The sequence below is a fragment of the Girardinichthys multiradiatus genome, chromosome 10, assembly GCF_021462225.1.
Source record: "Girardinichthys multiradiatus isolate DD_20200921_A chromosome 10, DD_fGirMul_XY1, whole genome shotgun sequence".
Lineage (NCBI taxonomy): Eukaryota > Metazoa > Chordata > Actinopteri > Cyprinodontiformes > Goodeidae > Girardinichthys > Girardinichthys multiradiatus.
Genome location: NC_061803.1, coordinates 36226068 through 36250443, shown reverse-complemented (window position 1 = coordinate 36250443; position 24376 = coordinate 36226068). Strand labels below are relative to the sequence as shown.

The window sequence follows — 24376 nt, the reverse complement described above, 5'->3', positions numbered from 1 at the left end:
CCCAAGGCTGTGTTCTCTCTCCTCTGCTCTTCTCCCTGTACACCAACAGCTGCACCTCCAGTCACCAGTCTGTCAAGCTTCTGAAGTTTGCGGACGACACCACCCTGATCGGACTCATCTCTGATGGTGACGAGTCCGCATACAGATGGGAGGTGAACCATCTGTTGGACTGGTGCAGCCAGAACAGCCTTGAGCTCAACGCTCTAAAGACAGTGGAGATGGTTGTGAACTTCAGGCAGAACCCAGCCCCACCTGACCCCATCACCCTCTGTGACTCCACAATTGACACTGTGGAATCTTTCCGCTTCCTGGGAACCATCATCTCCCAGGATCTCAAGTGGGAGCCAAACATCAGGTCCCTCATCAAGAAAGCCCAGCAGAGGATGTTCTTCCTGCGGCAGCTGAAGAAATTCCACCTGCCAAAGACTATGATGGTTCACCTCTACACAGCCATCATTGAGTCCATCCTCACCTCCTCCATCACCATCTGGTACGCCGCTGCTACAGCCAAGAATAAGGGCAGGCTGCAGCGTGTCATTCGGTCTGCTGAGAAGGTGATTGGCTGCAGTCTACTGTCGCTCCAGGAACTGTACACCTCCAGGACCCTGAAGCGGGCAGGGAAGATTCTGGCTGATCCCTCCCACCCTGGTCACAGACTCTTTGAGACTCTCCCCTCTGGCAGGAGGCTGACCCCCCCCCCCTTTTTTTTTTTTTTTTTTTTTGCTGACAGGACACCTGTAACCTGTAACTCTATGAGTTACATTAACGCTCAGCTTGGACCCCTGCTTTACTTGCACAATGATCACCTGCACTGTTGTATTGCTCTTGCATCTTATACTGCTCTATATTTACTCTCACTCACTTAAAACTGTGCACATATATTTATATTATATTGTAGATATGTTTATACTGTTTAATTTGTACTGTATTGCACCGACTACGCCAAAACAAATTCCTTGTATGTCCAAAAACGTACTTGGCAATAAAGCTTTTCTGATTCTGAAGCTAATAGCTTTCTCACATTTTCCAGTAGAAATCATGGTATATCTATGATGGTGAGCTGGGCAGGTCTTGCTGCACAAAAGCACCCACAAACCAAGTTCGCGTTCATGCTTCACAATCAGATTCTTCCTGTTTTATGCCAGACTTTCTCTGTTCTGGTGTCCAGATAATTCTCATCTGTCTAGTGAACACTGATCTAGAAGTCCTGGTCTTTTACTAGGTTCTCTTTGGCAAACCTCAGTCTGGCCTTCACGGGAACACCTTCAATGAAAGTTAAACGTGTTCAGTCAGATATGAACGTTCAGATCAACAGTAGTCAGAACCTGATGTAGGTCCCATGATGACATTTTAGGGTCTTTGAAGACTTCTTTTAGCATCTTTTTATAAGCTTTCAAGGAGAACCTGTCTGGAAAGCCAGACCTGGCTAGGTTGGAGGTTGTTTTGAATGTCCTTCACTTGTTTAAAGACCTTTCAGTCTTCTTACCATGATGAACTTTACTGTGTTGTTTTATTGATATTCCCATATTAATATGTCTGAATATGTTAGAAAAACAAAGGCTGGTTTCCTTCCCCTAACTTGTATCCAAGAATAAAGCTCGGACAACTGTAACCTAAGCAATAAATAATCATCCTCACAACATTCTGGCCATCATTTCATTCTAACTTCCAGTCTAAATGATGACAGACCAAATCAGTTTCAAAACAAATAATTTAATAAATTATATATGTTTATATACAAAGGTTAGCAAGGATTTATACAACAGTTACAAAATAGGTCTCTGCACAATCACCCACATACATAGGACATGCTAAAGGGCACAGAGCTGGAGTCTGCCTGGCTTAAAGTGATTGGCAGTAAGGTTTGGGTCAGATCCACTTAATTTTTATAAAACTAAAGCTATGGACTGGAAGCCCAGAACTTGGAAAACCATCTTTTGGGTCAGAAATTGTGGGTTTAAACACATAGAAGTTCCTTTCAGCTGTTCATAACCTATGTGCATCAGCTCTCTCCTGACACTAACATGGTTCACATGGAGTGGAGTGGAAGGGGTAAACACTGAGGAGATTTGGCAAACCTTGTACAGATAGCTGCCTTCAACACTAGTGACAAACACTCTGGCCCTGCACACAGACACATGCAAGGGACATTTGGCAGATTTGGAAGGTTTTAAATTTTCCATGTAAAAGCTTCATGCACCCATCCAGATTTGAAGTTTGCCTACAGGCCCACACAATGATTTATCAGCACCTTGTAGGATTTGGCTCCTGGTTTTATTTTTATTTTACATGACATGGTCTGTGCTCCAGGTGAGGTTGCTAGGACTTTGAGCCCTCACTCTCCTCATCACTGCAGAATGATCTGCTGAATACAGTGAGGAATGTAATTATTAGATCCTGTGCTGATTTTATAAGGTATTTCCAAAGAAATGAATGTATTTCTTTTTAGGGTGCTCTTGTTTTCCTGTGGAGAGAGAAGCTTCAACCATAAATCTTCTATGACCTGATGATTGACAGAAACCCCTGTGTTGGCAGGCACAGAGATCAGGTGTATCCTCCGGCTGCTCTGAAAATTTGGGCTCGCTCCTCTTTACAGAAACCCTGTAAATCTCAAAGCTTCAGCTTCCTTCATGGATGTTCTGCAGTTTTGAGGTCTGGAGACTAGTCAGCCCACTCTATGTCCTTTACTTGTCCCATGTTGTCTGTTTTTGGGTCATTATCATGGCCCTCCATGACCAATTTACAGTATTTTGGCTGAGCAAAGATTGTGTCCAGAACTTATAGTAACGAGCCCTGCAGGAGAACCTCAAAACCAATGAAGCTGGCCTGTAACCTTGGAAGAAAAGCAGCTACAGAGCATGATGTTTCCACCTCGGTGCTTGAAGTTGTGGATGGTGTTGGTCAGATCATACTTGACAACAAATTAATATAAAATAGCTCAGTTGACCATAGACTTGAATCCTTTACTGTGGCACCAAGTATTTTCTTGATGCTTGTAGTTCTAACTCCCTTTAGATCATCAACATACTCCTCTCCTAGTCAAGTCAAGTCAAGTTTATTTATATATCCTGATGTTTTAGGCTGGATCCTAACAGTTTCCATGACCATCTTCATCTAAGACAAGATCTTACATGGAGCTCCCAACGAAGCATGACTGTATTTCTGTTGCCTCCTCACTGACCTTTCATCTATCTTATGATTTACCATCTTGTCACTGTCATCCTTTGAAAGCTTTTTGGCCAGTCCCATGTTGGAGAGAAGGTTGGAATGGAGAATTATCTTCTGTCCCTCTATATTAAAATAATACTAGTGTTTTATTCATTTCTTTTGAATCACATTCTAATTATGAGCAAGGGTCAAATGATTTCCTCCACTGTAAAGTTTCCCAGATTGAGGAGCAGAAAGAATGACTAACATCATTTCTGATCTCTTTTCACTTTGCCTTGCATCAACTCACCTGAATCCTCCAAAGCAACAAACTATCAAACTCCTGCTTTAGAGAACTGTTGACTCCACTGATGAACAGTTCATCAATGCATCTGATTCCCCCCCCCCCACCCACTTTTATGAAAGGAGTGAGGATAGACTTTGTTTTCCGCACATTTTTAGCATTTTGGTTTAGTTTTTGTTAAATAAAAAAAGACATATTGTGTTCTTGGGTTATATCAACAGCTGGCAAAAGTCTGGATTATTTATGCATAAGATCTGTAGAGTGTAAAGAGGGTGCAGCGTCCTAGTTTAACAGACAAATTGTTGAGCAAATGTTGGTGAGTAAACTTTAGGTTTTTCGCTTCTGCTTTAGTAGAATTAAAAGTTATCTTAAATGACCACAGTGTGGCGGCGCCATGCTCTTGTCTTGGCTTGAGAACCTTTAGCTGATCTTCTTAACACCACAGAGGAGGAGCTCTGATCTATCCATCTTGAAGGAGAAGGGAAGGTAGGGAGGGGATCTATCTGATGAGTTGATCCTGTATCTACAACTGATCCCTGCTGAATATTTCCACACTGTGCCACTAGTACTTCACCAGTTCGGACAAGCTCTGGCCTCTGATCTCTAACTTTTTCCTTGCACCGGTCTAGCTCCAACTCCAGATTAATGGAGGTTGCCCTCGTCCAGCCACCTCCGGTTTTCCTGCAGCAGACTGGAATTGCCCGGCTTCGGTCTGCCTGTTGGGAGCTGTGGTAGCTGGATGCTTGCGGGATGGGAGGCCGGCTGGGAGAGATCCAGAAGGGAATGTTGGGGCGTTCTTTGGCCTCACTCTGAATCTTCACATGTGATGGTTGGCCTATTGCTGCTGGGGGTTTGGGGTATGTGGCATGGCTCTGCTGAGGAGAACAGAGTAAACTGCTTCTCTGCCTGATCTCTCTGTCTACTCCCTTCCTCACAGCCTTTTCTATCTCTTCCTTTCCTCCTGTTCCCTCTGCAGATGCCACCACATGTTCCTCTCCTTGTCTCTTCTCTTTCTTTGAACAGGTGTGTTCCCCTTGAGCTGCCTCCTGCGTTCCTCCTCCCACCACCTCTGTGTAGTCTGTGTTCTTCACTGCCTCATGCTCAGAGTCCTCGTCGCCGCTGCTGACTGGTAGATGGATGCTGAGGCATTTCTTGCGTTTGCGGGTCACAGCAGAGATGATGGACTTGGGAAGGAAGTCCTTGGCATTTAGGTCTTTCTTGGAGCTGGAATAAATCTGAAAAGATGAAGCCCCAGACCAGAAATCAGTCATTTCATTTTCACTTGCAGAAGATAAAATACTTAATATCAAAGTAGGGTACTTCTGCTTACCTTCAGTTTAACTGAATCGCTGGTGGTGGAATCTACCCAAAAAGATGAAGATGTGTGTAAGAAGAAGGTCTTTGTCAAGTGATTTAAAATGATATCTAAACCTTCTCCACAACTCCAACAATTTGGCCAGTTTTCAGGAAAATTTTGCAGAAAGAAAGGCAGACATGATGGCACACAGGCAGAACAAACAAGAGGCATGAAATGAAGACACATGGGGACCAAACACACACAAACACACACTAAGGTTTGAAGACCTGGTCCTACCGAAGAGGGCGATCCAGGGTCTCAGCTAGAGCAAAGGAGAGCAGAAAGGTTCAGGAGAGAGAAAGTTGGAAATGCTGAATGTTCACTGACTGTAACAGTAGATCTGGGAAGAAGAGATCAAAGTCCTTATCAGCAGAATGTAGCACAAGGATCTTTGAATATGGAGGAGAGATGTTTGATGTTGGAGCAGAAGTTACCAAGCCTTCATCTGAGCAGACACACATAAATATCCTGCTGAACCATGCAGCTACATGAACCAGGAGATATTCCTACACCCAGGTAAGACTCCCACATTTTCCCTGCTCTTTCCAGCATACTAGAGATGTTCTCCTGAGCTCCCACGATACTCATGTTGAGCCAGATTTTACCCAGATATCTGGAAGTCTCTGGCTTCCACCATAATTCCAGGCTTACACTGGAGAAGATAACCCCATCAGCAGCATGAAAGGACGCAGGTGAGGGGAGTGTGATGAACCACTAAGCATCCCGGACCCAACGCTGTAAGATGATCACACCAAGGCTCTGAAGCCTGAAGTTGGTTCTGCTGTGATTATTGTAAAATCATATTAGAACCCCATGTTCTTCTGTGTCTGCTTTTTCCTCCTCATCTTCCTCACTGGGCTCATCCTGCTGCCAGTTTCTAATAACATTTCCATGAACACACTCCTTATTATTACGTTTCAGATTTGTTTCCCCTGTAAGAGACTGGCGACCAGGATCAATCCAGGGTGTACCCTGCTTCCTGTCCAGGCTAAAAAGTAAAATTCAGATCTGCTCCTTCCTCCTCACCTGATGCCTCCCCAGGCATACCCGGCCTGCCGATGTTTGACAGAAGATGATCGATGTTAGGGACTGGTTGTAAATCCCCCTTATCCTCAGGGGCCTACAAACACACAGACACAGATGGGCAAAATAAATGGAATCCTGGATGCATAATCCTGTTAGGAGTGTTTCAGCAAAGGGACAAACTCACTTTCTCCTCCTGATCCAGCTCTCCATCACTGAAGAACCAGTTATGCTGCAGAATTAAAGCAGGTCAATGTTAATGCAGGTTAAAGTTCTGTTGAAGGTTCTGAAGATGTTAGAGGTAACTCTTACATAAAGGATAAGTGTCTCCACTATTTTGTAACGGTCAGGCATGTGGGTGACCATGTCAGTCATATTGTCTTCTGATGTCCTCACCAGAGTGGGACCAAACACCAGAGCTAGGTTTCTTGGCTCCATCTGCAATAATGTCAGAGGTCCATCAGGGATAAAGGGTTCTGTTTGAGCAGAAACATTCAGCCTCTGTTGGAGGGCACAGAAGGTTACCTTGTTCTTCTCAGAGTGGTCTGCTATCCTCTTCAGGTGACCCACCAGGAACTTGAGGGTGTGGTAATAATAATCTGGGAGGTCATGGATCTGAAACGAGCCGAGCAATGAATGTTAGGAAAATCATCAGTTTTTATCACAGCAGATAAGATTTTGCAAGGAAAATAATTTCCACATCTGTGGGACACACCAGTTTCTTCATTGTCTTTAATCTGTCTTCTGCATTTTCTATCCGGTTGGCATCAATGAAGTCGCTATATTTGTCTGTGGACAGAAAATACCAAAAACCACAGACTTTAACTGATGTCCTGCTGTAGAAAGAATCCATGGGGTGAAGTAATGGTTTAACTCGGCCTTGTTCTCTTCTCTGAACGAACGGCCAGACTCACCATCAGTGAACAGAGGCTCCGGCAGTTTTCTAAAGAATGCTTTAAGTAGACTGCTGATGACGTTGAGATCTTGCCACCTCTGTAGAGACACAGAATTATCAAAATAAAATCTATTACCTTCAATTCTGGGATCACAGTCATGAAAAGATAGTTTGTCCTCAGAACTCTGAGTTCTCTAAACCTCCTCAGCAGTGTTGATGTCCATGCCCTTGTTGAGGTGCTCCTGCAGACTTGACACCATGGCATTGTTTCCTGGCACACGATAGATCCCAGTGTACTCCAAACCCGTGGCCTCCACCACACCGCAGCACATCTCAACAATAAGAGGGACAAACTGTGGAAATGAAAAAGACTTTGTTTCACACACACATGATCTTGTCTAGCAAGCCCTTTTTAGGAAACTGGATTAACTTCCTTTCATTACGACTTTCATTTTCATTGAAACAAACGTAGTTATCCAGTTAATGCATGCACATCCTATAGATGACATGCATGTTCCCACATCTGCATGTCTCCCATGCATGTGAGTTTAAAAGGGCTCTATGAAATTCAAAGTGGCTTTGTCTTACTAAAATATTATGCAAAAATTGAAACCAATGAATAAACAAGCTTCTGAGGAGACTTGTCAGGAGGAACGACATTCAACGCTTCATTACACATAATGAAATAGTTAAAGTTTTATTTATTGTAATTTTGATAATTATGGCTTACAGATAATAAAAACCCAAAATTCTGTGTCCTAAAAATTAGAATTTTGTGAAAATGCTAAATAGTGGAAACTCATGGTGTCACCCTAATCACCTAATTAACCCAAAAAACCTGCAAATGTTTCCTGAGGCTCTAGATGGTCTCTCAGTCTGGGTCAGTAGGAGACACAATCATAGGGAAAACTGCTGACTGGACAGATGTCCAGAAGACAGTCATCGACAACCTTTACAAGCAGGGGAAGCCACAAAAGCTCATTGCTGAAGAAGCTTGTTGTTCACAGATTGCTGTATCCAAGCATATTAATAGAAAGTTGAGTGGAAGGAAAAAGTGTTGCAGGAAAAGGTTCAACAGGGCTAACCGCAGCCTTGAGAGCGTTATCAAGACAAATCCATACAGGAATTTGGGGGAGCTTCACAAGAAATGGACTGAGGCTGGAATCAGCACATCAAGAGACCCCTCACACATACAAATACTAGACATGGGCTTCAAGCTTCTAAACTGAGCTAAGGGGAAGAAGAACGGGACTATTGCTCAGTGGTCCAAAGTCCTCTCTTCAGATTAAAGTAAAGTTTGCATTTCATTTGGAAATCAAGTTCCCAGAGTCTGGGGGAAGAGTGAAGAGGTTCAGAAACCATGTTGCTGGATGTCCCGTGTGAAGTTTCCACAGTGATGTCAGCAATGATTTGCGGTGCCATGTCATCTCCTGATTCTGGTCTATTGAGTTTTCTGAAGTCCACAGTCAACACAGCTATCTGGCAGGACATTTTAGAGCACTTCATGGTTCCTTCTGCTGACAAGCTTTATGGAGATGATTGGCCAGCAAACTTGGTTGATCTGAACCCCAGAGAAGAAGTTCTCAGTCCTTCTCCCCAGGACCCACTGTTCTGCATTGCTTAGGTGTTTCCTTGCTGTGACACACCTGGATGAGCTATTAACAGGCTTGTGTAGCACCTAATGGCAGGCATGAGGAGGAAAAGCAAGCATTTTAATATAGTTTTATAATTTATTACTGAGGGCCTGCACGGTGGCGGAGTTGGTAGCACTGTTGCCTTGCAGCAAGAAGGTTCTGTGTTCGACTCCTGGTCGGGGGTCTTTCTGCATGGAGTTTGCATGTTCTCCCCATGCAGGTGTGGGTTCTCACCAGGTACTCCGGCTTCCTCCCACAGTCCAAAGACATGCCTGTTAGGTTAATTGGTCTCTCTAAATTGCCCATAGGTGTGTGAATGAGAGTGTGCGTTGTTTGTGTGTTGCCCTGCAATGGACTGGCGACCTGTCCAGGGTGTACCCCGCCTCCTGCCCAAAGACTGCTGGAGATAGGCACCAGCTTCCTCATTACTCACTATGGCAGAAATTACCGACTGACTGAATTTATTACTGCAAATGTACGCTGACATTTGTTGATAATGTAATAAACTCAAATTATTTTGAGTAGTCGTCTCTGATCTTACTTGAATTTGGGTTTAGGAAGTAATCTCCACCCATACTGCTTTGTCATCACTTCTTCTCGGGTGAATGACTGGCTGACCTTTAGGAGAGTACCCACCTCCTGAATGTTTAGCTTGATTCTTGGCTTACTTTATAGTTAGCAGCAGGCTGACAGTCCTCTAGTCTAACTCCGAAGGCTTTGGGACAGCCCGTTTTCTTTGTTTTCTTCATGAGGTTGATACCCCATAGTGCCTTGTTGTCATCTGAAACATACACAAAGAAATGTGTGATCTAATCTTTATGATTTCTGAACAACAACTTTATTGACAAAAGACCCACATAAAACCCAACTAAACAAGGGTCCTATAACTTTTTGCTGCTTAGAATCAGCCTCTAGCCTTTTACTGTCACAAACTAAGAGAATGGCCACCCACCAGCTTTAGAGGTTCGGTTCACTGACGTGTTGTCAGTTTTGGCCAGGAAGAAGTCAGGCACCATACGATGGGCTCTGGGGGACGAATCCGACTTGTTACCCGTCAGGCTACAAACAGGAGAGAAACAAAGGGTCCCAGAGATATATTATATTTTTATATGAAATGTCCATTATGCAAACTTGTCTGAAGGAACCACTTGCAACATAGCTGCTGGGACTTACAATGTTGAAACTTGCAATCTATATGAAAGCGTGAGTAATGGAGAAACGCTACTCCCCACAAGGAGAACTCTTAGAACCTATTGTTATGAGAATAAATATACAATTAAATGACTAAACTTGATTTGATAGATTATATTGTTACACTGCAAGCCCACCAAGAAGCAGAGACTGGGATGACCTGGAGCAGACAGGAAGAAGACTTTTAGAGTTTATTGGCCAAAAGTGAAACGACCTTTTTAGTTTTAATAAAAGTTTTAAAAAAAGGTGAAATCCCACCTCTCTGGTAAGCGTGATGGTGATAGTTTCTGCTAGAGCTAAGGCTTTTATCAGGAGAAGTTACTGAATAAATGATATGACAGCACCAAGTAATGCACAGGTCTGGTTTGACCTATGCATCTCAAATAGATAGAAGGATGACACCAATAGAATTGAAGGTTTGTGACAAGTTAACAGCCCAGAGTGACTTGATTAGGCAACTAAGATGAGTAAGACTTTTTTGCTACATATGACGCACCACGCTGACCTGTGTTTCCTGTAGTCATTCAGCTTCTTGTTGATGAGAGCTTGTCTCGAGAACCCAATCTCCTAGAAAGAAGGAGAGCCTAAGTTAGCTCAGTATATGTTAGTGGAACCTGTGGCACGCTGGCTAGATATTCCTCGAACCTCATTATCTGTTTTGCTGTTCTCTCTGATGACCCTGATCCATGCCAGCATGTCGTCCCGGTCTTCAGCCTGCAGCAGAAACTCACAGAAGTCCTGCGTGGTCAGCCTCAGGGTGTGCTTTCGTTTGGTTTCACTGTAGGCAATGTCGATTAGGCAGCCTCGGATATTGACCGGTGGATGTTCGTCCTGGCTGCTCCCTGCCCCTGCACCGTGCAGCACAGCTTCCCGCTTGTCTTTGTAGAGGAAGAGCGAGTGGTGGCGGAGCACACTAAAGGCACGTTTCCAAGGCCGCATGCTGCCTCCTACCTTCTACAGAAACAAGGACAGATAAATGATCAAGGTAAGTGTTGAACAAAGTCATGTGAGCAGAGTTGAACTCCGTGTTTAATCTCAATAGAAAAAGTGTGAAATTTGAACAAATATTTTGAATAAAGCAAAACGTTTAAGTCAGAATAAATATGATGAAAGTTGTCTGTGAGCAGGTATTAACACTTGCCAAAAGTAGTCAAAATCACCTGTCTGGCAGCTTCTACACACAGTGCAGGTAAAAACAGAAGCAGGTGTACCTTTCCCTTCTCAGTGAGGATCTGTTTGTAGTGCAGCCAGCCCTCCTTGCGAACATCACTGAAGGTTATGGTACCCAGCTCTGATGTGGAGTGGCGCTTGGACCGAACGTCCTCCTGGGGTCGCAGACTGTCCAAAGACTTAAAATTACAGGTAAGAGGTTAAAAGTTTTACATGTTGCCATGTGATCTGGTAATTACAACTCGTTAACTCACCCCATCAGTGAAAAAGCTCTTGACTCTTTTTGGTAATTTACTGTTTGACAGATAAAACACAGAATTAAGCATAAATCAGAACAAAAATAAAAGAAACATACATCTCATCCATAATTTTTATCTTTAAGTTCTACAATGGAGGGTAAAAATGAAGTAGATCTGCTCAGTGTGTTTAAAACAAGGTTTATCATTGCCCTTGGTATATTACATTATATTAGACACATTATATATATATATATATATATATATATATATATATATACAGTGTATGAGTCTGTGGAAGACCCAAATTGGGGTCAGTGTTTTATGTAGAGATATTTGTATGTAAGTATTTGCGTGCATGCAAGAGATCAGAGGTGGGAGGTAACTAGTTACATTTATTCAGATATATAAACTTGGGTAATAGTTTGAAAAAAATAATAATAATTTTACTGCACCACACTTTCTACTTCTACTAGGGTAATAATATTTTGAAGTAACGCTACTCCGTATTAAAGTACAGTTTCTGGCTACTGAACTGACCTGGAGTTACTGAATGACAAACAAACAGGTTTTAACCACAAACACAGCAGACATGAACACATCTGTCTGTGTCTGTTGAGACTTCTAGGTTGTTAGAAAGCTTCTGCTATTTTCTAGCTACTGGGCCTGCTGCACCATTTAGAGGTCAAGAGATCATACAATAAACAGTAGACATTGTAACTGGAAGTCCTACATCCTGTGTACATTACATATTGCAAGTTTTGATTTAAAAGGTTTTATGTTTTAGCAAACTTGAAATTATTTATTTATTATTATTTATTATTTACTCATTTTTTTATTTATTTTATTATTCTGCGCATCAGAACATGTACATCATTTTAGAACCTAACGGTACTACTCAACTAGTTAGTACTTAAGTAGCCTTTTTACCAAATACTTTTTTAAGTCTTACTTTTTACTTCTACTTGAGTAAAATATATAGCAGTAATGCTACTTTTACTTGAGTTTTTTTGGCTCCTTTCCCCACCTCTGCTGGTCACAAAGATCAAGAGCTTGATGACGTGTCATGACGGAATATTTGTTGTACCTGAACGTTTGTTGGTCGGGATGTTTGAACTGAACTATCAAAGTGTGAACATAATTATACGTTGTTTATTGGACTTTCAGTTCATTTGTATTGTGGCAGCCAAGGTCATCTCAAGGCAGTTTATAACAAACAAATCCAACTTAAATATATCATCATCTCAATTCAAACATAATGAAAAAATATCAACTCTTGTCATTCTACACCTGAGTGATTGTGAGCTCCAAGGCCTCCCTTCCATAACCCTAATTGCTATTTCCCTTCACAGATTCTGGCTGGATCCCTCCTGGACTTTAGTATTGCTTCCATCTGAAGAAATGTGCCTGGGGTATGAATACTTTTGGCTGTAATGTAATATTAGATTAATAAATGTGGGTGTTGTCGTGTGTTGATATCAGATTCTATTCATTCAGTTCTACTCTCTGCAGGGGTTCGAGGTTTTCCGGTCTTATTTCCTTCCCAGTTAGATGTACTTTTTACTGCTACTGTCATAGATTTTAAATTTTTAACTCACGAGAAGACACGTCTTTCGTCCCTATAGGTGTTGAGTCCCTCGTCGCAGGACTTGGATCGCTCAGTGGTGATGGCCAACAAGTAGGAAGAGCGGCGACCTTTAATGCTTCCTAGAGACAAAAGTACACTTCACTTTATCCATATATCACCAGTTACATGAGATTAGGTTTAACCTAATCCAACAGTCAGATTTAAATAAACAATATATCATTCCGCCTAATAATATGATAAAAATACGTGACACAGAACATGATGAATATGTGATCCGGTTGTAACTTTCTAATTAGGTAAGTTCTAATCGGAGAGACCTAATCATTAGGTTATATGGTGATGCTTCAATCCTAAATAAAGAGTTTTTAATCTGCCATTCAGATTTCATAAGACTCATTTACAGCAAGAGGCCTTATTAACAGATCATTTTAGAGAAAATGTTCAGTTTCATTTAAAAGCTTGAAACATTGTTCAGCTGATAATTAATGTAGCATAAAGACGCGTATGCACATTAGATTGGACTAATATTTCAAAGACTCTACTTCTTTATTTTATTGTTTTTTTATGTAATTGTCAGGATCTGGGTTTGTGTTTTTGTGCTTGCTACATGTGCTCATTCTCAGGTGGTGCTGGAGCTCTCAGGTGTGCTGGGTGACAGGTGCAACTTATTCCACTGATTGCCAGGAGCAGTACTTAAGCAGGAGGCTGCCAGCACTTCAATGTGAGAGTGTTTTGCCACAGTGGTACAAACTCTAGCCACACTCAAAGTCATGCTTTGTTTTTTGCTGCTCTGCAGATTTTGAAAGCCTAAGCTTTGGATCTGCACGGGTTGGACAATGAAACTGAAACACCTGGTTTTAGACCACAATAATTTATTAGTATGGTGTAGGGCCTCCTTTTGCAGCCAATACAGTGTCAATTCGTCTTGGGAATGACATATACAAGTCCTGCACAGTGGTCAGAGGGATTTTAAGCCATTCTTCTTGCAGAATAGTGGCCAGGTCACTACGTGACACTGGTGGAGGAAAACGTTTCCTGACTCGCTCCTCCAAAACACCCCAAAGTGGCTCAATAATATTTAGATCTGGTGACTGTGCAGGCCATGGGAGATGTTCAACTTCACTTTCATGTTCATCAAACCAATCTTTCACCAGTCTTGCTGTGTGTATTGGTGCATTGTCATCCTGATACATGGCACCGCCTTCAGGATACAATGTTTGAACCATTGGATGCACATGGTCCTCAAGAATGGTTCGGTAGTCCTTGGCAGTGACGCAAGTATTGGGCCAAGGGAATGCCATGATATGGCAGCACAAACCATCACTGATCCACCCCCATGCTTCACTCTGGGCATGCAACAGTCTGGGTGGTACGCTTCTTTGGGGCTTCTCCACACCGTAACTCTCCCGGATGTGGGGAAAACAGTAAAGGTGGACTCATCAGAGAACAATACATGTTTCACATTGTCCACAGCCCAAGATTTGCACTCTTTGCACCATTGAAACCAACGTTTGGCATTGGCATGAGTGACCAAAGGTTTGGCTATAGCAGCCCAGCCGTGTATATTGACCCTGTGGAGCTCCCGACGGACAGTTCTGGTAGAAACAGGAGAGTTGAGGTGCACATTTAATTCTGCCGTGATTTGGGCAGCTGTGGTTTTATGTTTTTTGGATCCAATCCAGGTTAGCACCTAAACATCCCTTTCAGACAGCTTCCTCTTGCGTCCACAGTTAATCCTGTTGGATGTGGTTTGTCCTTCTTGGTGGTATGCTGAAATTACCCTGGATACCGTGGCTCTTGATACATCACAAAGACTTGCTGTCTTGGTCACAGATGCACCAGCAAGACGTGCACCAACAATTTGTCCTCTTTTGAACTCTGGTATGTCACCAATAATGTTGTGTGCATTTTAATATTTTGAACAAAACTGTGCTCTTACCCTGCTAATTGAACCTTCACACTCTGCTCTTACTGGTGCAATGTGCAATCAATGAAGACTGGCTACCAGGCTGGTCCAATTTAGTCATGAAACCTCCCACACTAAAATGACAGGTGTTTTAGTTTCATTGTCCAACCCTTGTATGTCACTGAGTTTTCTGGACTATGTTTCTGAAAGTACTCTGGAGGATCAAGCCTGTCTTCGTTCTGAGGATTCCTATCCTGTGATCTACCTTCGTTTGGATTCGCATCAAGCTGGCAGCTTCCTGTCCTCTTCGTCTCCTGAGCCAAGCCACAAGCGCACCCTGTCCACCCTCCAACGTAAACCACCGCACATCGAACTTGTTTACGGTAACCTGAGCTCCACAGAACGGCACCAAGTGAACTCTCTACGGATATACCTGCTTAAGACCTGGATCCTGAATCTCATTCCCCCTGGCGACTTGACCATCATAACTCAGTAAGCCGATCTCTTTATCAAAATAACTATTTGCTCTCAGTTTTGTTTTTCCCTCCGTTACCCGTACTCATCCATTCTCTTCATTCTCTCCTTACAGTGAGATATTTCGTCCGTTCCATTCCTGACTATATCTTCAATAAACAATCTTTATTTTAGTTCCTCCTGAGTGTTCTCTATATGTGGGTTCGAGCGTTTTCGAACAAAATGACAGTAATATTTTTTGTCTCTAAAACCTTTATTTATTTATTTTTTTTACTTTTTTTTAAAGACGTTACTTCCGAGATCGTCTAAATGCAATGTTAATGATGGTAACGTTATCGTGATTAACTTTGATGAAACCCTCTTTTTAAGCTTGTTTAAAACTCAGAAACTGGGTTTATTTGTGCAACTTGTTGCTGCAATTAGCTGCACAAAGTTCATTTAACCAGCGCCATGCAGGCTACTTGGCCAAGTGGAAATCACTTGGCCAAGTAGCCTGCATAGCGCTGGTTAATCTTCTCAGCTCTGGCATGATTCAAAGGGTGCTAAAAATCTATCTACATTTTGCAAGCAGATATCCAAAAGCTTTTGTTAGGTGTTGGATGTAAAAGAGAAGCTGTTCTGAACAAAGAGACCCGAAAACCGCAAGAGTAAGTCTGCTAACTTGCAAAAAAAGTGCTAAGCCTTTGTAATGTACACGTGCCGCCATCTTGTTGGTTATTCAAATTAAAAGGTAGTGGCCAGTGGTCAAATGTTTCCTAACAGTTAAATAAAAAAAAGCTCAACTTTACCTTACTGCTAATAAGAGGCGTACTTTTTTTGTGTAGATCAAAACACATTTCTTTCCCAACAAGATTTAAACTGGATGCATGCTTCACTGGCATGATGTATGACATGTTCGCCGGCCTGAGGACCCATAATTCTAAATACCGTTGTTATTTGTCAAATGGTGTATACATCTAATCCATCTATTAAATTTCAGAATTTTATTTGGAAAACCTCCCAATTATCCTTTAATAAGCATTTTTAATATCTGCTTTTAATATGTTCCTCACACCTACGCATTGTTTGTTTTCAGTGGGTACATTTTCTGACATCATTGTAAAATAGGCAATATATTTCCTTGTGTCTTTTTGATACTTTTTTGCATTTTTCTGATGTATTGTTAGTTGAGTTATAGCTAATCGTTTTACATCAGAAGCACACAATTAGTAGTTCAGAAGGCAATGTGATCCCAATGCTTGTTTGCAGCTCTTTTTGTGTTATAGAAATTTATTAACACTTGGGTTATCAGCTGTCTTTAATCTGTAACTTTCATTAAAATGTATTTGAATGATTACTAATAGCATAATTATTGATTCTTCTTGGTTAGTAAATGGAATAAAATCATCCAATGTACAAATAAAGTATATATATCGTATATTAATATTGTAACTCTATAAATAGGGTTATATATTCCTCTCATTTTATTGTATACAATGTGCAACTGAAAGAGAGAATTTATCCATCAGACAGAAATTTTTGATATATTTGAAAATGAAATAAATGTTTTAATAAGACTTAAAAGGTTGGTTATACTTAACCATTAATAAGTAGTTAATGAATTGGTAGGTGATAATCCTTTTCTACATACTGATGCCACCCATGCATTGTGCTTTAATGAGACACATCATCCATATCCAAATTACTATCACATTTACATTATGACATTTTGACAGAACAATTAAAATTCTAATTAATGGCAACATATTAGTAATGTTACTCCAGTAAATGCGATCCTTGTTAGATATTATCATAGAAGAACGATGGAGAACATGGGGGCAGATTTTGATCCTTACTGGACTATCTGTAGAAAGCTGAAGATGTGCTCGTTCTGTTAATCCAACCTTAGTTACAGGATGACATTTAATTTGAGGCTTATAGTAGTAAGAGTGGGTCAGTGGGACTCACTGAGGTCCTGAGAGCGAAGTCGGACAGGGGGGGATGCGGAGGGTGGGGGGGGCACAGAGGTGAAGGTGATGCTGGCTGCAGTGGAGACTTGGTTGCCTGACACAACAGAGTGAGCTGGTACACAGTAGGTCTGGTGGTCAACACTGGGACTGACAGGATCATCTGTAAGGCCATCATGCAGGTGAGGAACACAAGGAGACAGGTGAGGAACACGGGGTCACAGGTAAGGAACAAAGGGTCACAGAGGAACAATCACACAAAGAACCGACAGACTCAGAAGTACACAGGTGAGTTCTGGGAAATTTGTATCAAGCACAGCTTCTATGGAAGCAGTAAGATCTCTAAAGTTGAACCATGGCTTCAGAAGAGGAAGACATTCACCTGGAGAAACCTGTTTTGTCACTTAGGCTTGGTTCTTTCTGTGTTTTTATTCTTTAGATGTTCTGCTCTTTAGTTTGTTTCAGTAGACCTGATTCTTTGCATTTTCTGTTTGGTTGGCTGACTCTTTTCATTTCACATTCAGGTTCCATAATTCCCACGTCTTTGTGCTGCACTGGCTGCATCATGAGGTGCATTCACCCTTGACACATCCTGCTTTCATCTCCCCCTATTCTGCAGTTGGTCCTTCCCTTTCGACTATGGGTTCCCGAACACTTTTTGTTTCTGGAACTTAACTTTCCAGACTTCTCATCCACCCAGGCTGTTTTTTGTGTGCTTTTTCTTTGTGTATTTGATTTTTATGTAGATTATATTCGTTGGTGCTGAGTGACTCCTACTCTGGATGGAGAGCCTCTGGGGACACAGATCTCCGTCCAACGCAACAGCTCAGGCCAGAATGCAAACAGTGAGATCAGACTAATACAGCATTGATCTCAGATTGTTTCATAGTTCATGAAAAGGTTCCTGCAGTGGTATCTGTTCTACACAGACAAACATTTAGGCAAAAAGAGCTGGTACTGAACAGAGGAAAAAAGGAAACACTAACATATAAAGAATGTGTCTTATAAATGCTATAGATAAACCTAACGGCCATGCAAGTTATTGTACAAACCGGGTATGAAACAAGGTCAGAGAAAAGAATCGAAGAAGAAGACACAAGGTAACAAATCCTGGAAAAATTAATGTCCTGGCTGCTACATGGCCCACATTTTGGCAAACTGGGATATGTTAAATATCCCAGATCTGCACATAAAAATGCATTTAATTACTATAAATGATGTTAGTCTTATAACTGCCTGATGTAAATGCATTGTGTAGCGTCACCAGTGGAAACTTCAGTTAAGACAGCAGGTATCCATTTTCTGTTGCTACACAACATTTCAAACCTCTCTACCGCCATTTAAAAGGCTGGTTTGTACTCATACTTATCAACCACTTTCTGCCAGAACCTTAGAAACTATTCCTGCCTCCACAGGAGGTCTGTTCACTATCACCTGCAGATGCTAATTTATAATGCACAAACTCAGCACAAGGAAAGATTCAAGGAAATCAAACAAGGTACAGGGGAATGGACTTTGGAAGCAAACATAATGTGGACAAAGACATAACATGCACCATCAAAAAAGTGTTCTACACATAATTAAACGATGGTGTGAAAAAGTATTTGCTCCCTTTTTCAGTTTTTGTTTTGTGTCACACTTAAATATCTCTAGTTATTAGATAAATTTTAATATCAGACAAAGTAACCTGAGTAAATACAAATGCAATTTGTTTTTTATTTATTTTATATAGGAACAAAAATAGCTAATCAAAATACCCTGGCCCCAATTGAATCTAAATACAGGGGGGGAGAACAAGTATATGATACACTGCCGATTTTGCAGGTTTTCATATAGACATATTTGCATATAGAAGTCTATAATTTTTGATCATAGATACTCTTCAACTGTGAGTGACAGAATCTAAAACAAAAATCCAGAAAATCACATTGTGTAATTAAGTAAGTAATTTGCATTTAATTGCCAGACCGAAGGAGATTGACTGTCATCTTGAACTTCTTCCATTTTGTTTTAATTGCGCCAGGAACCTTGCAAGCTGCTTGGTTATTTTCCTGTAGCCCATCCCAGCCTTGTACAGGTTAACTATTTTATCCCTGATGTCCTCACACAGCTCTCTGGTATTGGCCATTGTGGAGAGGTTGGAGTTTGTTTGACTGAGTGTGTGGACTTTTATATAGATAATGAGTTCAAACAGGTGTGGTTAATACAGGTAATGAGTGGAGAACAGGAAGGCTTCTTAAAGAAGAACTAACAGGCCTGTGAGAACCGGGATTCTTACTGGTTGTTAGGTGATCAAATACTGATGTCATGCAATAAAATTCTAATAAATTACTTAAAAATCACACAATGTGATTTTCTGGATTTTTGTTTTAGATTCTGTCACTCACAGTTGAAGAGTAAAAATGTAAGACTTTTACATTCTTTGCAAGTAGGAAAACCTGCGAAATCAGCCATGTATCAAATACTTGTTCACCCCATTGTAATCTAAAGTCTTCTGTTGTGAGATTATGAAAAACATTTGATTAACCACATTTTGTGAAAAGCTTACATTAATTTCACGCTCTACTAACAGAACTCTATGAGAAGGACAATAAGAAATCACTTAAATACAACATGTCTGACAAAAAGAATGAGGCTTAAAGATCCCAAAAAGCATCACATCATCCCTGTTCTCAAGAACAGATGAGAAACACTGATGTATATAAGCCTGGAAAGGGTTATGAAGCCATTTCTGAGGCTTTGGGACTCAAGCGAACCACAGGTGAACTATTATCCATAAAAAGAACAAAAAAATCATGGAGCAGAGATTAACATTCCCAGGAGAGCCTGGCCTACCGCAAGTATTCCTGGAGCAAACCGACGACTCATCCAGGAGGTTCTGGAAGAAACTAAAACAACATGGTATCCACATTGTAGAGTTCAAGGTCAAAACCACTGCAGAGCAAAAATCACACAGAAGGACCTTCTCACATTTGCCAAAAACCTTCTTGATGATCCCCAGGATTGCTGGGGCAATGTCTTCTGGACTGATGAGTCAAAAATGGAACCATTCAGAGGTTTTACATCTAGATTAAAACTAACACAGCATTTAAAAAAAAAAATCATCACTACAACCACCTACAGTCAAATGTGGTGGTGGTAGTTTAATGGTCTTGAACTCGGGAATTCTGCTCTCTAGCAGAAAATCCTGAAGAACATCCAGCCATCGCTTAGTGATCTTGTCATACAACAATGATCCAAAGCAAACCAACAGGTACACATCTGAAAAACTCATGAAAAACTCAAGGGGGGGGGGTGTTACTCTTTCACGCAGGGTCCATGTTAGGTCTGATAGGTTGATGACTGTTTGTCGCTCAAATAATGAAATACTTATTTGAAAATAGGTTTTCTTTTCACTCAGGTTATTTGTCTGATATTAACTATTGTTTGTTGATCTGAAACATTTAAATGTGAGGGGGGGGGAGGGGACTTTGTTACAGCACTGTAGTTAAGAGGAAAATCTAAAACTCTGTAGTAACAAACAACATGGTGTTTGTTAAAGGCTGATGATGTTATAAGACAATATATAACACTGAAAGTATATATGGTCTGACTAGGAAATTATACGGGAGATTTTGAAGACACTTTCTGCTTGTGTGCTCAAAAGAGTGTTGCTTGCTACAGAGAGAAACTCACCCACCTATGAAAGGAATGGACGAGAGGGAATTAAAAGCATGGGCCAGGCTACCATTAACACTACGGCTGGGCCCCATTTCTTTAGGGATAGGAATTGTTCTGGTGGCAGGAGTCCAGCCAGATGGTTCCGGAGATTCAGTGGGTGTGGAGTCAGCCTCAACGGGCATCTGTCGGGTAAAATGGGGCCTTTGCCGTAGGACCACCTCCTGAGGTGGGGACACAGAGGAGATGAGCTCCCTGTCCTCCCTTAGTTGGTCCGTCTTCTCCTCTAAAGCCAACGGGATGGGAGTGGATTGGAGATGGGACAATGTGCCCCCATCAATGTCTCTTCTAGTGCCAGGCCCCCAGGTGAGGTAAGGGGCACTGTAGCTGGGCTCTCTAAAGGAGTGAGCCTGCTGGAGGAGATGTCCCTCTTTGTGGTAAAAAGAGGGGCTGTAGCTTTTATAGCCCACCAGCTCCTCATCTTTAAGTCGTCTTGTTTGGGGCTCAGCCACCTGACCTGACCGCAGGGGGCTGAGTGACGCAGTGGGTGAAACGGTGACTGTGGTGGTCACTGCATTTTTGTGTTCATGTAAACCTGGAGCTTTCTGCTTCTTCTGCTCTCTTTCATTTGCCTTCGGCAAAGTTTGATCATAATGTTGCGAGACCAGAGCAGACGCCTCTGCCAGTGTTTCCACAGAGCGTCCATAATTGTGCTCATATTCAGCATAAGCTGCCAGCAAACTCTCTGAGCATGACTTGCTAGCAGTCTCTGATCCACAACCCCAGCCTCCCAGCCAGTAGGATTCATGCACAGCAGCCGCTGCTCGGTGATGATGGAGGAAGGTTTCTCTTCTGTTGTGCTCTGCAGAGGTTGTAGGGCCAGATGTAAAGCGGGGACTGGGTGCTGAACCCAGCTCCGGCTCGACTAAATAGTCCTGAGATATACTGCGATGGTGGGGGTAAATGTGGTCTGCCGCTTCTGCTTGGCTGTAGTACCAGTCTGACAGAGCCTGGTGGCAGAGTGCATTGCTGTTAGCGCGGGAAGAGACCAGCAGGTTGCTCCTCCGAGGTGGAGGCAGTGTTGCAGAGGTGATGGCAGCATTGTGGTTAGCAAAATGGAAGTCAAACGCATTGAGTGCTGCAGAAGCACAGTCCTGGTCTTGGTGTCGCCATGGTGGAGCAAAGTGACTGCTGGAAGCATCTGAAGCTTGTGGTCGGCTGGAGGTGGAAGTAGCAGGGGTTTGGTTGTTCAGTGGTGAGATGGTACTGCTGCCTCTACGCGGCCAGTTGTCCAAAGGACCTGGAGGGCTGGAAGTGGGCTGTTGCAGAGTAGAACACGCAGTGGAGGCCGAGTGAAAGAGACGCGGAGGTTCTGGGAGATTAGGGGCCTCACCTGAGTACTGCTTACTGCCTTTCGAGTTGAAATTCTGGGAGTACACCTGAGGAGGTGTGGGGAAGAGGACACAATAAAAACCATAAAAAACCAGTAGGAGTACAGACCGAGGTAAATGCTGCATTTTTCTTTCTATTAAACATTGTTGCTGTTCAACTAAAACTGGCTGGAGTCTTATTTCTCTTACACCATCTATACGACTGATGACATGAATCTATTCTTTACATTTTTTACATTTTTGTCGCTGACTTATATTACTAGCTGTAATAAATGCAGTATATATTGCAGTATTTATTTTTTGCACAATGTTGCTTCTAAATTAGGTTTTCTGCCAACATTACATATAGATTTCTGACTATTGATCAGTGTGTGGCTATTAGGCATTCATACAATCTGCAAAAAATCATTTTCCCTTTGTCTACGCACACTTACAGTTTGTGTCAAACAAACTATAACTACTGGCTGAATAAATTCTGTCAAATAACCTTCAGTGGTTCTTTGCTAACTGGTGGCTTAATACACTCAGAGGGTGGAACGAAGGACAAGGCAGAAAATAGAAAAAAGATAATACTCACACTTACCAACTGCAACACATCCTCATCTTTTGGCATAATAGTGAGCTCCAAAAGGTTTTCACTGAATAAAAACGCATGAAAAACAGCAATGAGAAGGGAAAATGAGAAAGTGCAACAAAAGTTTAACAAGACGTGATCCAGACCTGTTTTGGATGAGCGTGATGACCTGAGAGTAGGTTTTCCCCAGAATGCTCTCCCCATTAACCTTCACCAGTCGGTCTCCTGGAGAACCCACAAACACGCAAATACAAAGACAGGAAAGTCAGCTGAAAACGTAGGACCAACAGGAAATTCTGGGACTGTTTCTACATTTCTACCAAGAAACAACACAGTTTTGCTTCAACTCTGCAACTCGGTTTTCCAAATAAGAGAGTCTTTGAGATTTTCTGTGTTTTGAACGCACAGAGCCTTAACTTTCTGGACAAGATCCTGGATGTTTTCTGCGGCATCCTCATAACTGAAGCTTCTGTGGTGAGGAAATGTAGCTCCACCTCGTTTTATTCTGAGACAACCAAGATCTTTAAAAACTGGTTTAAATTCTCTCGAGCAAGCAATCAGCGTGTGCTTCTCCAATCGCCATTTTGGTGTAACAGCAGATGGCATCTCAGGACACTTTACAGATCTATTTTAAATGAATTGAATGTATACAGTATATGGTTTTTCTTCTGAGTTTTTGGTTGTTTCATTCAGATATGACTGTTTTGTATTTGTTGCCAGCATCTTGTATTTTCCAGGAGAACTTTGTTTCGTGTTACATGTTGATGGTGTTTTCCCTCGTCGTGCTTTCAGGAAAGTTGGTTCCTGAATTTCAGACCCTGGTTGTTTCTATCAGATCGTTCTGTTAACCTGTTGAACCGGTCTCTATGTTTATTACAGTTAAAGGGATAAAGATTGGTCCCTGGGGCCTCATGTAAGAAAGAGTGCGCAGCTTCATACTAAAAGTTTGCGGTACAGAGAAATTCAGAAACTTGCTCTGCACAACAAATTCAGATGTAGAAACTATGCGTAGACATGTCACCTCACATGTAGCCTTCATATATTACTATTAGTAGTGAATTCTACGCAACTGCATGTGGCGCTTGGACCGCCTTGTCTCCGCCCATAAATACCTATGCAAAGTAGTATAAATAGCCAGAGGGCACCCACCTAAAACCTGGCTGAAAATAAATCTTTTGTTGGTTCGTTTAGTTATACAATGTCTTCATCAGATCCAAACGGCTCCATCTTGCTGCTGCATTGAGCTCAATCCTATCTCAATGCCAGTGAACATGAATATGCCTCCCATTTTTCTATTAGGAGACTGTTACTTCACACTATGTGAAGAACCTTAAATCTGTAAAACCATTCAGACGTCACCTAAATAATGACCTAGAAGCTGCCATCGTGCACAGAGCCTGATGGAGGTTTGTTTCCAACACAACTATTATAATTATAATAACTATAATTATTATTATAGTATAAAGGAATTATGCGTGGAGAAGGCCAACATGCCATTGCATGAGACACATTTGCCCATCACAAATAGGTTGCACATATATTGGATGGAAATGCTGGCAATGCAATCTAGACCAGCTACCAAGCCATGCATTATCATGTACCAGCAGGTCACTACGATCTCTAAATAAAACGCTCCCTCTGACTTCTTGCATCCTCCAGCTGTGCCAAAGCTGCCATCATTCCACAATGACGTGCAACTTTAGCAGTTATTTATGGACATGTGTGATTGTCCACCTTATGAATCATCACACCTGACTTGTTAGGAATTAATCTGCTGATTTGACACAGTTTTCTTTCTCAGTGAGAAGTGTCCCTCAGATGATTCACATGCATTTTATTCTCCTCAGTGCACAGACCGATGAGCATTTCCATCTACATGTGAC

The 24376-nt window shown here is 41.8% G+C and overlaps 1 protein-coding gene across 5 annotated transcripts in view; it reads right to left on the bottom strand.

Annotated features, from left to right (window-relative positions):
- Nucleotides 1–1697: 1697 nt before the first annotated feature.
- The window catches only part of LOC124875173 (rho GTPase-activating protein 21-like), an 80749-nt gene continuing 58070 nt past the window's right edge, over nt 1698–24376 (bottom strand). For 2 of the 5 annotated variants that reach the window (XM_047377121.1, XM_047377122.1), the window contains 20 exons: nt 22640–22718; nt 22497–22557; nt 20551–21967; nt 16873–17034; nt 12556–12664; nt 10976–11015; nt 10763–10900; nt 10197–10505; nt 10048–10118; nt 9313–9419; nt 9029–9141; nt 6927–7079; nt 6746–6824; nt 6547–6620; nt 6357–6446; nt 6144–6269; nt 6019–6063; nt 5835–5928; nt 4782–4813; nt 1698–4686 (listed from right to left, as the gene is read on the bottom strand). In XM_047377121.1, the coding sequence (XP_047233077.1) occupies nt 3820–4686; nt 4782–4813; nt 5835–5928; nt 6019–6063; nt 6144–6269; nt 6357–6446; nt 6547–6620; nt 6746–6824; nt 6927–7079; nt 9029–9141; nt 9313–9419; nt 10048–10118; nt 10197–10505; nt 10763–10900; nt 10976–11015; nt 12556–12664; nt 16873–17034; nt 20551–21967; nt 22497–22557; nt 22640–22718 (4166 nt within the window). In that variant the 3' untranslated portion in view covers nt 1698–3819. The remainder of the gene's footprint in view (nt 4687–4781; nt 4814–5834; nt 5929–6018; nt 6064–6143; nt 6270–6356; nt 6447–6546; nt 6621–6745; nt 6825–6926; nt 7080–9028; nt 9142–9312; nt 9420–10047; nt 10119–10196; nt 10506–10762; nt 10901–10975; nt 11016–12555; nt 12665–16872; nt 17035–20550; nt 21968–22496; nt 22558–22639; nt 22719–24376) is intronic. The other 3 variants (XM_047377119.1, XM_047377124.1, XM_047377120.1) reach the window with 3 other exon arrangements.